This window comes from Salvelinus fontinalis, chromosome 9 (genome assembly GCF_029448725.1).
Source record: "Salvelinus fontinalis isolate EN_2023a chromosome 9, ASM2944872v1, whole genome shotgun sequence".
Lineage (NCBI taxonomy): Eukaryota > Metazoa > Chordata > Actinopteri > Salmoniformes > Salmonidae > Salvelinus > Salvelinus fontinalis.
This window is the reverse complement of record NC_074673.1, coordinates 8,417,995-8,432,544: the sequence shown is the minus strand read 5'-3', so window position 1 is coordinate 8,432,544 and position 14,550 is coordinate 8,417,995. Positions and strand designations below refer to the sequence as shown.

The window sequence follows — 14,550 nt, the reverse complement described above, 5'->3', positions numbered from 1 at the left end:
AGAGACAGCCACAACATAGTAAAAGTAAATCCCGGACAATTAAATTAGTATATGTTACGTTTCATATGGTATTTATTCATTTGTGGATGTCCATCATCCATTTCTTATGATATGTTATAAATTTGAATTTGAATGATATGTTACGAATTCTAGGTGGTTCTATCTATGTGGTTAGGTGGCTAACGCTAATGTTAGCTAGGTGGCTAACATTAGCTAGGCTAGGGGTTAAGGTTAGGGCTAAGGTTAGGGTTAGTAGTTGAGTTAAAGGGTTAGGGGAATGGTTAGCTAACATGCTAAGTAGTTGAAAAGTAGCTAAAAAGTAGTAAGTAGTTGCTAATTAGCTAAAGTTGTCCATCATGAGATTCGAACACGCAACCTTTGGGTTGCTAGACGTTCGCATTGCAGTCCCACCTATCCACTACGACCAACCACCATACTTTAGTTTTTGCCTTAAGTAAGGCATTCGGGCTCCCGAGTGGCACAGCGGTCTAAGACACTGTATCTCTGAGCAAGAGGTGTCACTGCAGTATCTGGTTCAAATCCAGGCTGCATCACATCCGGCTGTAATTGGGAGTCCCATAGGGCGGCGCACAATTCATCCAGGTTTGGCCGGGGTAGTCCGTCATTGTAAAATAAGAATTTGTTCTTAACTGACTTGCCAAGTTAAAACCTTCTGTACGTAACATATCATACTAACATCATTGTATTGGATTAATATTTTACCATACTACATTGTAGAATAATAGTGAAGACATAAAAATAAATGTTGATTTGTTTAACACTTTTTTGGTTACTACATGATTCCATATGTGTTATTTCATAGTTTTGATGACTTCACTATTATTCTACAATGTAAAAAAATTGTAAAAATAAAGAAAAACCCTTGAGTAAGTAAGTGTTCTAAAACGTTGACTTGTACTGTATATTTTCCCTGACATTCAAAAGTACTGTTTACATTTCAAAAGTTCAGGCAGGACAGCAATATAGTCCATTTCACGCACCTATCAATATAACATGTTGTCATCCTTACTGCCTCTTATCTGGCAGACTCACTAAACACAAATGCTGTGTTTGTAAATCATGTCTGAGTATTGGAGTGTGCTCCTGTCTGTCCGTTTGCTTAATATAAGGAATTTAATGTATAGTATTTACTTTTACATTGTACTTTTACTCAAGTATGGCAATTGAGTACTTTTTCCACCACTGTACTTAAGTACATATACTTTAAAACCAAATACTTTTAGATTTTTACTCAAGTAGTATTTTACTGGGTGACTTTCACTTTTACAATGAAAGTCCTTGAATTTGACTTGCCAATGTCCATATGAACCCTGATTTAATGGATGTATAGTTCTATGGTGTTGTATAGGTGGAGTTATGGCGATTTGCATATATTCACTTTTGTTCCTCATGTGGAACTGCATAAACTTTTTTATTTTTGTTTCAAATGTTTTGTTGTTGTTTCAAACCATTTTTTTTTTATCCCAATGCCACATTATTTATAGAAAGACCCAAATGTACACTATGTGTGTGTGTTTGTGTGCGTGTGAGTGTACCCAATTGTTTGTATGTAATGCTATCTTGAATGGATGGAACATGGTGATATTGTGTGTCTTCCTCTGTTCCACATACAGCCAAACAGTTCATCAGCTCTCTGATGGAGAAGGATCCAGAGAAGAGATTCACCTGTGACCAGGCTCTAGCCCACCCCTGGTGAATGTCTATCTATCACCATACCATACCATAGCACAACGCACCATAGCACACCGCACCATACTATACCACACCATACTATACCACACCATACTATACCACACCACACTATACCACACCACACCACACCATACTATACCACACCATACTATACCACACCATACTATACCACACCATACTATACCACACCATACTATACCACACCACACCATACTATACCACACCATACTATACCACACCATACTATACCACACCATACTATACCACACCACACCATACTATACCACACCATACTATACCACACCATACTATACCACACCATACTATACCACACCATACTATACCACACCATACCACACCATACTATACCACACCATACTATACCACACCATACTATACCCCACCATACTATACCACACCATACTATACCACACCATACTATACCACACCATACCACACCATACTATACCACACCATACTATACCACACCATACTATACCACACCACACCATACTATACCGCACCATACTATACCACACCATACTATACCACACCATACTATACCCCACCATACTATACCACACCATACTATACCACACCATACCATACTATACCACACCATACTATACCACACCATACTATACCCCACCATACCATACCACACCATACTATACCACACCATACTATACCACACCATACTATACCACACCATACTATACCACACCATACCATATAATACCACACCATACTATACCACACCATACTATACCCCACCATACTATACCACACCATACTATACCACACCATACTATACCACACCATACTATACCACACCATACTATACCCCACCATACTATACCACACCATACTATACCCCACCATACTATACCACACCATACTATACCACAGCATACTATACCACACCATACTATACCCCACCATACTATACCCCACCATACTATACCCCACCATACTATACCCCACCATACTATACCACACCATACTATACCACACCACACCATGCCATACTATACCAAACCATACTATACCACACCATACTATACCACACCATACCACACCATACTATACCACACCATACTATACCACACCATACTATACCACACCATACTATACCACACCATACCACACCATACTATACCACACCATACTATACCCCACCACACCATACTATACCACACCATACTATACCCCACCATACTATACCACACCATACTATACCATACTATACCACACCATACTATACCACACCATACTATACCACACCATACCACACCATACCACACCATACTATACCACACCATACTATACCACACCATACTATACCACACCATACTATACCACACCATACTACACCATACTATACCACACCATACTATACCACACCATACTATACCACACCATACTATACCACACCATACTATACCACACCATACCACACCATACTATACCACACCATACCATACCACACCATACTATACCCCACCATACTATACCACACCATACTATACCACACCATACTATACCACACCATACCACACCATACTATACCACACCATACTATACCACACCATACTATACCACACCACACCATACTATACCGCACCATACTATACCACACAATACTATACCACACCATACTATACCCCACCATACTATACCACACCATACTATACCACACCATACCATACTATACCACACCATACTATACCACACCATACTATACCCCACCATACTATACCACACCATACTATACCACACCATACTATACCACACCATACTATACCACACCATACTATACCCCACCATACTATACCACATCATACTATACCACACCATACTATACCCCACCATACTATACCACACCATACTATACCCCAACATACTATACCACACCATACTATACCACACCATACTATACCACACCATACTATACCACACCATACCACACCATACTATACCACACCATACTATACCACACCATACTATACCACACCATACTATACCCCACCATACTATACCACACCATACTATACCCCACCATACTATACCACACCATACTATACCACAGCATACTATACCACACCATACTATACCCCACCATACTATACCCCACCATACTATACCCCACCATACTATACCACACCATACTATACCACACCATACTATACCACACCACACCACGCCATACTATACCAAACCATACTATACCACACCATACTATACCACACCATACCACACCATACTATACCACACCATACTATACCACACCATACTATACCACACCATACTATACCACACCATACCACACCATACTATACCCCACCACACCATACTATACCACACCATACTATACCCCACCATACTATACCACACCATACTATACCATACTATACCACACCATACTATACCACACCATACTATACCACACCATACTATACCACACCATACTATACCACACCATACCACACCATACTATACCACACCATACTATACCACACCATACTATACCACACCACACCATACTATACCGCACCATACTATACCACACAATACTATACCACACCATACTATACCCCACCATACTATACCACACCATACTATACCACACCATACCATACTATACCACACCATACTATACCACACCATACTATACCCCACCATACTATACCACACCATACTATACCACACCATACTATACCACACCATACTATACCACACCATACTATACCCCACCATACTATACCACATCATACTATACCACACCATACTATACCCCACCATACTATACCACACCATACTATACCCCAACATACTATACCACACCATACTATACCACACCATACTATACCACACCATACTATACCACACCATACCACACCATACTATACCACACCATACTATACCACACCATACTATACCACACCATACTATACCCCACCATACTATACCACACCATACTATACCCCACCATACTATACCACACCATACTATACCACAGCATACTATACCACACCATACTATACCCCACCATACTATACCCCACCATACTATACCCCACCATACTATACCACACCATACTATACCACACCATACTATACCACACCACACCACGCCATACTATACCAAACCATACTATACCACACCATACTATACCACACCATACCACACCATACTATACCACACCATACTATACCACACCATACTATACCACACCATACTATACCACACCATACCACACCATACTATACCCCACCACACCATACTATACCACACCATACTATACCCCACCATACTATACCACACCATACTATACCATACTATACCACACCATACTATACCACACCATACTATACCACACCATACTATACCACACCATACTATACCACACCATACCACACCATACTATACCACACCATACTATACCACACCATACTATACCACACCATACCATACCACACCATACTATACCACACCATACTATACCACACCATACTATACCACACCATACTATACCCCACCATACTATACCACACCATACTATACCACACCATACTATACCACACCATACTATACCACACCATACTACACCATACTATACCACACCATACTATACCACACCATACTATACCACACCATACTATACCACACCATACTATACCACACCATACTATACCACACCATACCACACCATACTATACCACACCATACTATATCACACCATACTATACCCCACCATACTATACCACACCATACTATACCACACCATACCACACCACACCATACTATACCACACCATACTATACCACACCACACCATACTATACCGCACCATACTATACCACACAATACTATACCACACCATACTATACCCCACCATACTATACAACACCATACTATACCACACCATACTATACCACACCATACCATACTATACCACACCATACTATACCACACCATACTATACCCCACCATACTATACCACACCATACTATACCACACCATACTATACCACACCATACTATACCACACCATACTATACCACACCATACCACACCATACTATACCACACCATACTATACCACACCATACTATACCACACCATACTATACCACACCACACCATACTATACCACACCATACTATACCACACCATACTATACCACACCATACTATACCACACCATACTATACCACACCATACCACACCCTACTATACCACACCATACTATACCACACCATACTATACCACACCATACTATACCACACCATACCACACCATACTATACCACACCATACTATACCACACCATACTATACCCCACCACACCATACCATACCCCACCATACCATACCATACCACACCACATCATACCCCACCATACCATACCATACCACACCACATCATACCACACCACACCACACCACACCATACTATACCATACCACACCACACCATACTATACCATATTATACCACACCACACCATACCATACCATACCCCACCACACCATACCACACCACACCACACCATACTATACTATACCATACCATACCATACCACACCATACCACACAATACTATACCATACCACACCCCACCATACCACATCATACCATACCCACCACACCATACTATACCACACCATACCCAACCACACCATACCATACCCCACCACACCACACCATACCACACCACATCATACCATACCACACCACACCATACCATACCACACAATACCATACCACTCCACACAATACTATACCATACCATACCCCACCATACCACATCATACCACACCCACCACACCATAACATACCACACCATACCACACCCCACCAAACCAAACCACACCATACCATACCATACCCCACCACACCATACCCCACCACACCACACCAAACCACACCATACCCCACCACACCACACCAAACCACACCATACCCCACCACACAATACCATACCACACCATACCACACCACACCATACTATACCACACCACACCATACCCCACCATACCACACAATACCACACCATACCACACAATACCACACCCCAGCACACCACACCCCACCACACCACACCATACCACACCACCCCACACCCCACCACACCATACCCCAACACATCAATCAGGCTCTAGCCCACCCCTGGTGAGTGAAGGTAGAGTCCGTTTAGTGATGAGGCTTCCACCGTGTCTCTTCCACCTTACAGATCTGAAGAATCTGGGTGGGTAGAGTCTGTTTAGTGATGAAGCCTCCACCGTATCTCTTCCACCTGCAAACATCAGAGGGTTAAGAACAATGGGAAGAGCTAGGTAATGGATTGGGACCACACAATCAGAGAACCACTCGCCGTGCCCGAAAGCTGACATGAATATGACATAGATAGTGGATGTCTGAATGATGCAGCGCACCATGTCTTCCTTCCTGCCCACCTCCTAAAATATCTGCTCCACTGGTCTGAGAAGGGGAGATAGAGAGAGGGGAGATGGAGAGAGACAGAAAGAGAAAAAGAGGGAGGGAGAGAGAGAGAGCGAGAGAGAGAGCAAGAGAGAGAGACAAATCTGCTGAATGAATGGGTGCCAATTAGCAGGCTGCGTCCTGAAGGATGCTTGGAGAATGCAGAGGCAGTGGCTACGTTCCAAAAGGCACCCTATTACCTGTAAAGGCCCTATGGGCCCTGGTCAAAGTAGTACACTATATAAGGAATAGGGTGCCATTTGGGACGCAGGCTAATGAACCATTATCATGTCTCTCCTTGGCCCGGGCCAGACCTAATGCTACTGTCTGGGGTTTGGGAATCTATTCAATGTTCATCAAGTGGTGGGGCTGCCATTTAGCTGCAGAACGAATCCCTGATTCTAGCTTTAATGACAGAGACAATATGTGGGTGGTTGGTAAATGGAGAATAGGAATAGGACTGTTAGGCATCTAATCATTGGCCTGTTACATCTTGGCCCTGTTACGTCTTGGCCCTGTTACGTCTTGGCCCTGTTACGTCTTGGCCCTGTTGTGTCTTGGCCCTGTTATGTCTTGGCCCTGTTATGGCTTGGCCCTGTTATGGCTTGGCTCTGTTGTGTCTTGGCCTGTTACGTCTTGGCCCTGTTATGTCTTGGCCCTGTTATGGCTTGGCCCTGTTGTGTCTTGGCCTGTTACGTCTTGGCCCTGTTACGTCTTGCTGTTGTGTCTTGGCCCTGTTATGTCTTGGCCCTGTTGTGTCTTGGCCCTGTTATGTCTTGGCCCTGTTACGTCTTGGCCCTGTTATGTCTTGGCCCTGTTGTGTCTTGGCCCTGTTATGTCTTGGCCCTGTTGTGTCTTGGCCCTGTTACGTCTTGCTGTTATGTCTTGGCCCTGTTATGTCTTGCTGTTGTGTCTTGGCCCTGTTATGTCTTGGCCCTGTTACGTCTTGCTGTTATGTCTTGGCCCTGTTATGTCTTGCTGTTGTGTCTTGGCCCTGTTGTGTCTTGGCCCTGTTACGTCTTGGCCCTGTTACGTCTTGCTATTATGGCTTGGCCCTGTTATGGCTTGGCCCTGTTATGTCTTGGCCCTGTTGTGTCTTGGCCCTGTTGTGTCTTGGCCCTGTTGTGTCTTGGCCCTGTTATGTCTTGGCCCTGTTATATCTTGGCCCTGTTATGTCTTGGCCCTGTTGTGTCTTGGCCCTGTTATGTCTTGGCCCTGTTACATCCTGTTGTTGTGTCTTGGCCCTGTTACGTCTTTGGCAGGTGGTTTGATAGCGTTTAAATAGACAATGGTTGTGTTGCGACAGGTGTGTTGCGACAGGTGTGTTGCGACAGGTGTGTTGCGACAGGTGTGTTGCGACAGGTGTGTTGCGACAGGTGTGTTGCGACAGGTGTGTAACAGGTGTGTTGTGACAGGTGTGTTGTGACAGGTGTGTTGTGACAGGTGTGTTGTGACAGGTGTGTAACAGGTGTGTTGTGACAGGTGTGTTGTGACAGGTGTGTTGCGACAAGTGTGTTGTAACAGGTGTGTTGTGACAGGTGTGTTGTGACAGGTGTGTTGTGACAGGTGTGTTGCGACAAGTGTGTTGTGACAGGTGTGTTGCGACAGGTGTGTTGTAACAGGTGTGTTGTGACAGGTGTGTTGCGACAGGTGTGTTGCGACAGGTGTGTTGCAACAGGTGTGTTGCAACAGGTGTGTTGTAACAGGTGTGTTGTAACAAGTGTGTTGTGACAGGTGTGTTGCGACAGGTGTGTTGTAACAGGTGTGTTGTAACAGATGTGTATTATAGAATATGAGACATCCAGTAGCTCAGAGCCGGTGCTTGATAGATATCCAGGCCAGGAACTGACCACTAACTGTGTCAAAAGAAAACAATCATCTACTTGTCCTTTATGGTGTGTCTTTGTATCTCAGGATTGCTGGGGACACGGCTCTCTGCAAGAACATCCATGAATCAGTCAGTCGGCAGATGAGGAAAAATTTTGCCAAAAGCAAATGGAGGGTAGGTTCTCTCCGTACAATGATCGGTTTTTGTGTATGATTATTGTATTTGTCAACCTCCTCTATTTGCATATGCCAACCCTCTCTCCCTCCCTGCCTCCTCTCCCTCCCTGCCTCCTCTCCCTCCCTGCCTCCTCTCCCTCCCTGCCTCCTCTCTCTCCCTGCCTCCTCTCCCTCCCTGCCTCCTCTCCCTCCCTCCTCTCTCTCCCTGCCTCCTCTCCCTCCCTGCCTCCTCTCCCTCCCTCCTTCTCTCTCTCGCCGTCTCCTCCTCAGCAAGCGTTTAACGCCACAGCAGTGATCCGTCATATGAGGCGTCTCCAGTTGGGCAGTAGTCTGAGCAGCAGCTTTGGAAGCAGTATGAGTATGGACCAACCAGGACAGAATTCTATGCCAGCCAAGAGCATGTCTGTAGACTGTGCCTCTCTCTCACGCAAAGACGGTGAGTGAATGACTCCTTTTACTTTAAGATGTAGGGAGCAGGCCGTGTCAAGTTGGCTCTGTTGGGGTCTATTAAAGGATTTTTGTTCCGTCATTGATTGGTTTCCGCTAAGACTTTAGTGATTGTGCTTTATCATTGAGGTTATTGTCTCTGGTTCTCCCCTTAGGTCCTCTACAACCTCTGTCCACTCTGCCTCCTCTGCCATCCTCCCCTGCAGCCTGCAGCGCCCCCGTTAGCATTGGAGTGGAACCACATGTAGAACCACAGGCGGTGGCTCCAGCGGCAGTGGTGGAGGCGCCCCGGCCACGCCCCTCCACGGTCACCACCATCCACACGGGGACTAAATGACATCAGGTTCCACGGGAGGTCAGCTGGGAGACCACAGAGCTTTGAGTCGGGATTCCATGATTACAATTCCGCCCCTCAGAATTCCACAATTCGTCTCTCTTAGTCTGCCCACCACGCCCATTCTCAGCTGCTGGGATTGAGAACTTGAGGAGCTGTTCAAGGCTCCATTTACTATGGATGCAGTCTCAGTGCAGCACTCTGATGTCCACACCCTCCACAGGAGGAGTATTCAGTAATGTGAAATAGAAAGACGAGAACTGACAAGATTTCCTATTCTATCTAACTTATCTGTTCTACACCATATATTCCTATTTGAACATTCTGCCTGCTAACGGGCCACAGGTCTGGTGGAGAAGAGATGAGGACCGCTGACTGTCTCGTTCTGTCCTCCTGACCAGAGGGTGGCCAGTGGGGTCAGTCTCCCAGTCCTTGAATTGGGTCGGTACGGAGGAATTGCAACCTCAAATGTTCACCTCTTTTTGAATATTCACTCTAAACATTGTATCATTTCAGCCAGTAGTTTTGAAAGTAGTGCTCACCCCAACCCCCCCCCCCCCCAGGCACATTTGTTATTGTTTTTGTTTTGAGGAAATGAGCATCCGGCAACGTAGTAAAAACTGTTGGTTGTTTTGAAGTAACGTCTTTGTCGTGTTAATGTCGCTGTTTCACCGCTATGGATTGAAGCTTTAAGATCCTATTCCATCTCTTTAAAATATGGTACTGTAAGATTAAAATGACCACCTGAAATCTTTGTCATAGCACTGCCATGTTGTAAGACTGTCCACCGAGAGACAAAAAGAAAACCTGTTTGTATGGTGGTGTTAGGAGGCCACACTATGGGAACTCAACAGGTTTTTATTATTAGTCTTAATTATTGAGACTGCTGTAACTCTGTGACTGTGAGACTGCTGTAACTCTGTGACTGTGAGACTGCTGTAACTCTGTGACTGTGAGACTGCTGTAACTCTGAGACTGTGAGACTGCTGTAACTCTGTGACTGTGAGACTGCTGTAACTCTGTGACTGTGAGACTGCTGTAACTCTGTGACTGTGAGACTGCTGTAACTCTGTGACTGTGAGACTGCTGTAACTCTGTGACTGTGAGACTGCTGTAACTCTGTGACTGTGAGACTGCTGTAACTCTGTGACTGTGAGACTGCTGTAACTCTGTGACTGTGAGACTGCTGTGACTGTGAGACTACTGTAACTCTGTGACTGTGAGACTGCTGTAACTCTGTGACTGCGAGACTGCTGTAACTCTGTGACTGTGAGACTGCTGTAACTCTGAGACTGTGAGACTGCTGTAACTCTGAGACTGTGAGACTGCTGTAACTCTGTGACTGCGAGACTGCTGTAACTCTGTGACTGCGAGACTGCTGTAACTCTGAGACTGTGAGACTGCTGTAACTCTGTGACTGTGAGACTGCTGTAACTCTGAGACTGTGAGACTGCTGTAACTCTGTGACTGTGAGACTGCTGTAACTCTGTGACTGTGAGACTGCTGTAACTCTGAGACTGCGAGACTGCTGTAACTCTGAGACTGTGAGACTGCTGTAACTCTGTGACTGTGAGACTGCTGTAACTCTGAGACTGCGAGACTGCTGTAACTCTGTGACTGCGAGACTGCTGTAACTCTGTGACTGCGAGACTGCTGTAACTCTGTGTCTGCGAGACTGCTGTAACTCTGTGAATGTGAGACTACTGTAACTCTGTGACTGTGAGACTGCTGTAACTCTGTGACTGTGAGACTGCTGTAACTCTGAGACTGTGAGATTACTGTAACTCTGTGACTGCGAGACTGCTGTAACTCTGTGACTGTGAGACTGCTGTAACTCTGTGACTGTGAGACTGCTGTAACTCTGTGACTGTGAGACTGCTGTAACTCTGTGACTGTGAGACTGCTGTAACTCTGTGACTGTGAGACTGCTGTAACTCTGTGACTGTGAGACTGCTATGACTCTGTGACTGTGAGACTACTGTAACTCTGTGACTGTGAGACTGCTGTAACTCTGTGACTGTGAGACTGCTGTAACTCTGAGACTGTGAGACTACTGTAACTCTGTGACTGCGAGACTGCTGTAACTCTGAGACTGTGAGACTGCTGTAACTCTGAGACTGTGAGACTGCTGTAACTCTGTGACTGCGAGACTGCTGTAACTCTGTGACTGCGAGACTGCTGTAACTCTGTGACTGTGAGACTGCTGTAACTCTGAGACTGTGAGACTGCTGTAACTCTGTGACTGTGAGACTGCTGTAACTCTGTGACTGTGAGACTGCTGTAACTCTGTGACTGTGAGACTGCTGTAACTCTGTGACTGTGAGACTGCTGTAACTCTGTGACTGTGAGACTGCTGTAACTCTGTGACTGTGAGACTGCTGTGACTGTGAGACTACTGTAACTCTGTGACTGTGAGACTGCTGTAACTCTGTGACTGCGAGACTGCTGTAACTCTGTGACTGTGAGACTGCTGTAACTCTGAGACTGTGAGACTGCTGTAACTCTGTGACTGCGAGACTGCTGTAACTCTGTGACTGCGAGACTGCTGTAACTCTGTGACTGTGAGACTGCTGTAACTCTGAGACTGTGAGACTGCTGTAACTCTGTGACTGTGAGACTGCTGTAACTCTGTGACTGTGAGACTGCTGTAACTCTGAGACTGTGAGACTGCTGTAACTCTGTGACTGTGAGACTGCTGTAACTCTGTGACTGTGAGACTGCTGTAACTCTGTGACTGTGAGACTGCTGTAACTCTGTGACTGTGAGACTGCTGTAACTCTGTGACTGTCAGTGTTGGGCACAGAACACCCTCTAGGCCTTGTGTTTAATATCGCACATGGAAACCATGGGAAACCGTTGAGTGGAGTTAGCGTTTCATGCAACTGAAACAGAGCATTCAAGGCTAAAATAGTAATTCCATATTATTCTCAATCATAGTTTCTAATTGTTTTAAAAGCTTGAATGTTTTGCTGCAGTTGTTGTTACGGTTGAGTACGTCACTATTTCATTGTTCCCAACTGTAGGAAAGAGCTGTTGTATATTTGATTTGCGTTTTCTGGATATAGAATGTCAGTGAAATAAATATCTATCTGCAGAGTCATGCACCCACACACATCTGTGAATGAAGTGCTTTACTAGTGTGAGATGATCAAATCAGTTTTGATATTACTGTAGTGACAGTTCTGATTTGATTGTACACTTTTCCTAATAGAAAGGTAATGTATTATGTATTGTCTTATATTTAATGACGTCTGTAAGAACAGTACTTACATGTACGTGGGTCACTAGACTTTTATGTTGAAATATATAAATGTTAGGCTATGTTAATAAGATAAAGGTATAGTTATTGCTTTTGTCGTTTAGTATTTTATTTGACGGACGTTTTGGATTCATTGCGATGTAACTGTGAAGCCATGCTTAGCATAAGGATGCAGCGTTTGAACACGTTCTCAGGGAAATTCTTTGAGGAACATTTGAGGACATGAAACCCCAGTTATGGTGATGAAGTTGATGATGACGAAGATGATACATGTATTGACTAAAGCACACGTTGCATATTATTACGTGCCATCAGGACAGTTGGGCTCATAATTCATAGCCTTGTGAGGGCAGTTTGATATATCCCATAGTTGGGGGTTTGTTTTAAATTTGTATAATACAAGGCTAAGAATGAAAGAAGGCATATGATAACTATTACCACTGTACTGTAGTTTTATTTAAACACTGAAAATGACAAACTACGAAATAAAGATTGAAGTAATTTGATAATCATTGTTCCGTTGCAGAAAGTCTGTAGCATGTAGTGTACTTTAGTTAGCTGTTCTCCCCCTCCGCAGGCTTTGGCTGTTCCCAGAACTGTGCTGCTGTGCTCCCCCTGCTCAGGTTCTGGCTGTTCCCAGAACTGTGCTGCTGTGCTCCCCCTGCTCAGGCTCTGGCTGTTCCCAGAACTGTGCTGCTGTGCTCCCCCTGCTCAGGCACTGTTTGGTTACTGTGCTTTGAATTTAACAGCCAGTTGATGTCTCCCTCTCTTCTCCTCCTCTCTCTCTGTTCTCCTCCTCTCTCTCTGTCTTCTATCTCTTCTCACCTTGCTACTCTCTCCCAAAGTTGATGGTTTTAAGTTTTCACACAACAGGGAGGAGAATATGTTGTGCAAACGTTTTAACTGTCACTAAAGAACAATGAGTATAGATATATATGTTCGTAAGAAAGTAGGTCCTCTCCTTCCTGTGTAAACATAAATCTCATGAACCAGATTTGCTTGGATAGGAATGTTTATTATTGATTTTCTACGTTGTTTGTTTATTTATTTGTATCTCCATTAGCTTTTGCAGAAGCAGCAGATACTCTTCCTGGGGGTCCACAAAAAAACATGACAAGTAACAAAACACTGGTCCACTGACAGACAAGGACAGTCACACAAATGTAAAAATACAACGATATACAAACAATACAACAACAAAAATTATGTGTGTGTTAGTGTGTCTGCGTGTGTTTGTGTCCCCTCACAGTCACCGCCGTTCCATGAGATGTCGGTTTTGGACTTGGGAACTGTGAAGAGACCCCTGGTGGTGTCTCTT

At 44.4% G+C, this 14,550-nt stretch overlaps 1 protein-coding gene across 1 annotated transcript in view; it reads left to right on the top strand.

Annotated features, from left to right (window-relative positions):
* The window catches only part of LOC129862005 (calcium/calmodulin-dependent protein kinase type 1D-like), a 63,138-nt gene extending 49,397 nt beyond the window's left edge, over positions 1-13,741 (top strand). The window contains exons 8-11 of the mRNA XM_055933278.1: positions 1,635-1,713; positions 9,103-9,190; positions 9,463-9,628; positions 9,795-13,741. Coding sequence (XP_055789253.1) covers positions 1,635-1,713; positions 9,103-9,190; positions 9,463-9,628; positions 9,795-9,976 — 515 coding nt within the window. The 3' untranslated portion in view covers positions 9,977-13,741. The remainder of the gene's footprint in view (positions 1-1,634; positions 1,714-9,102; positions 9,191-9,462; positions 9,629-9,794) is intronic.
* Positions 13,742-14,550: the final 809 nt, after the last annotated feature.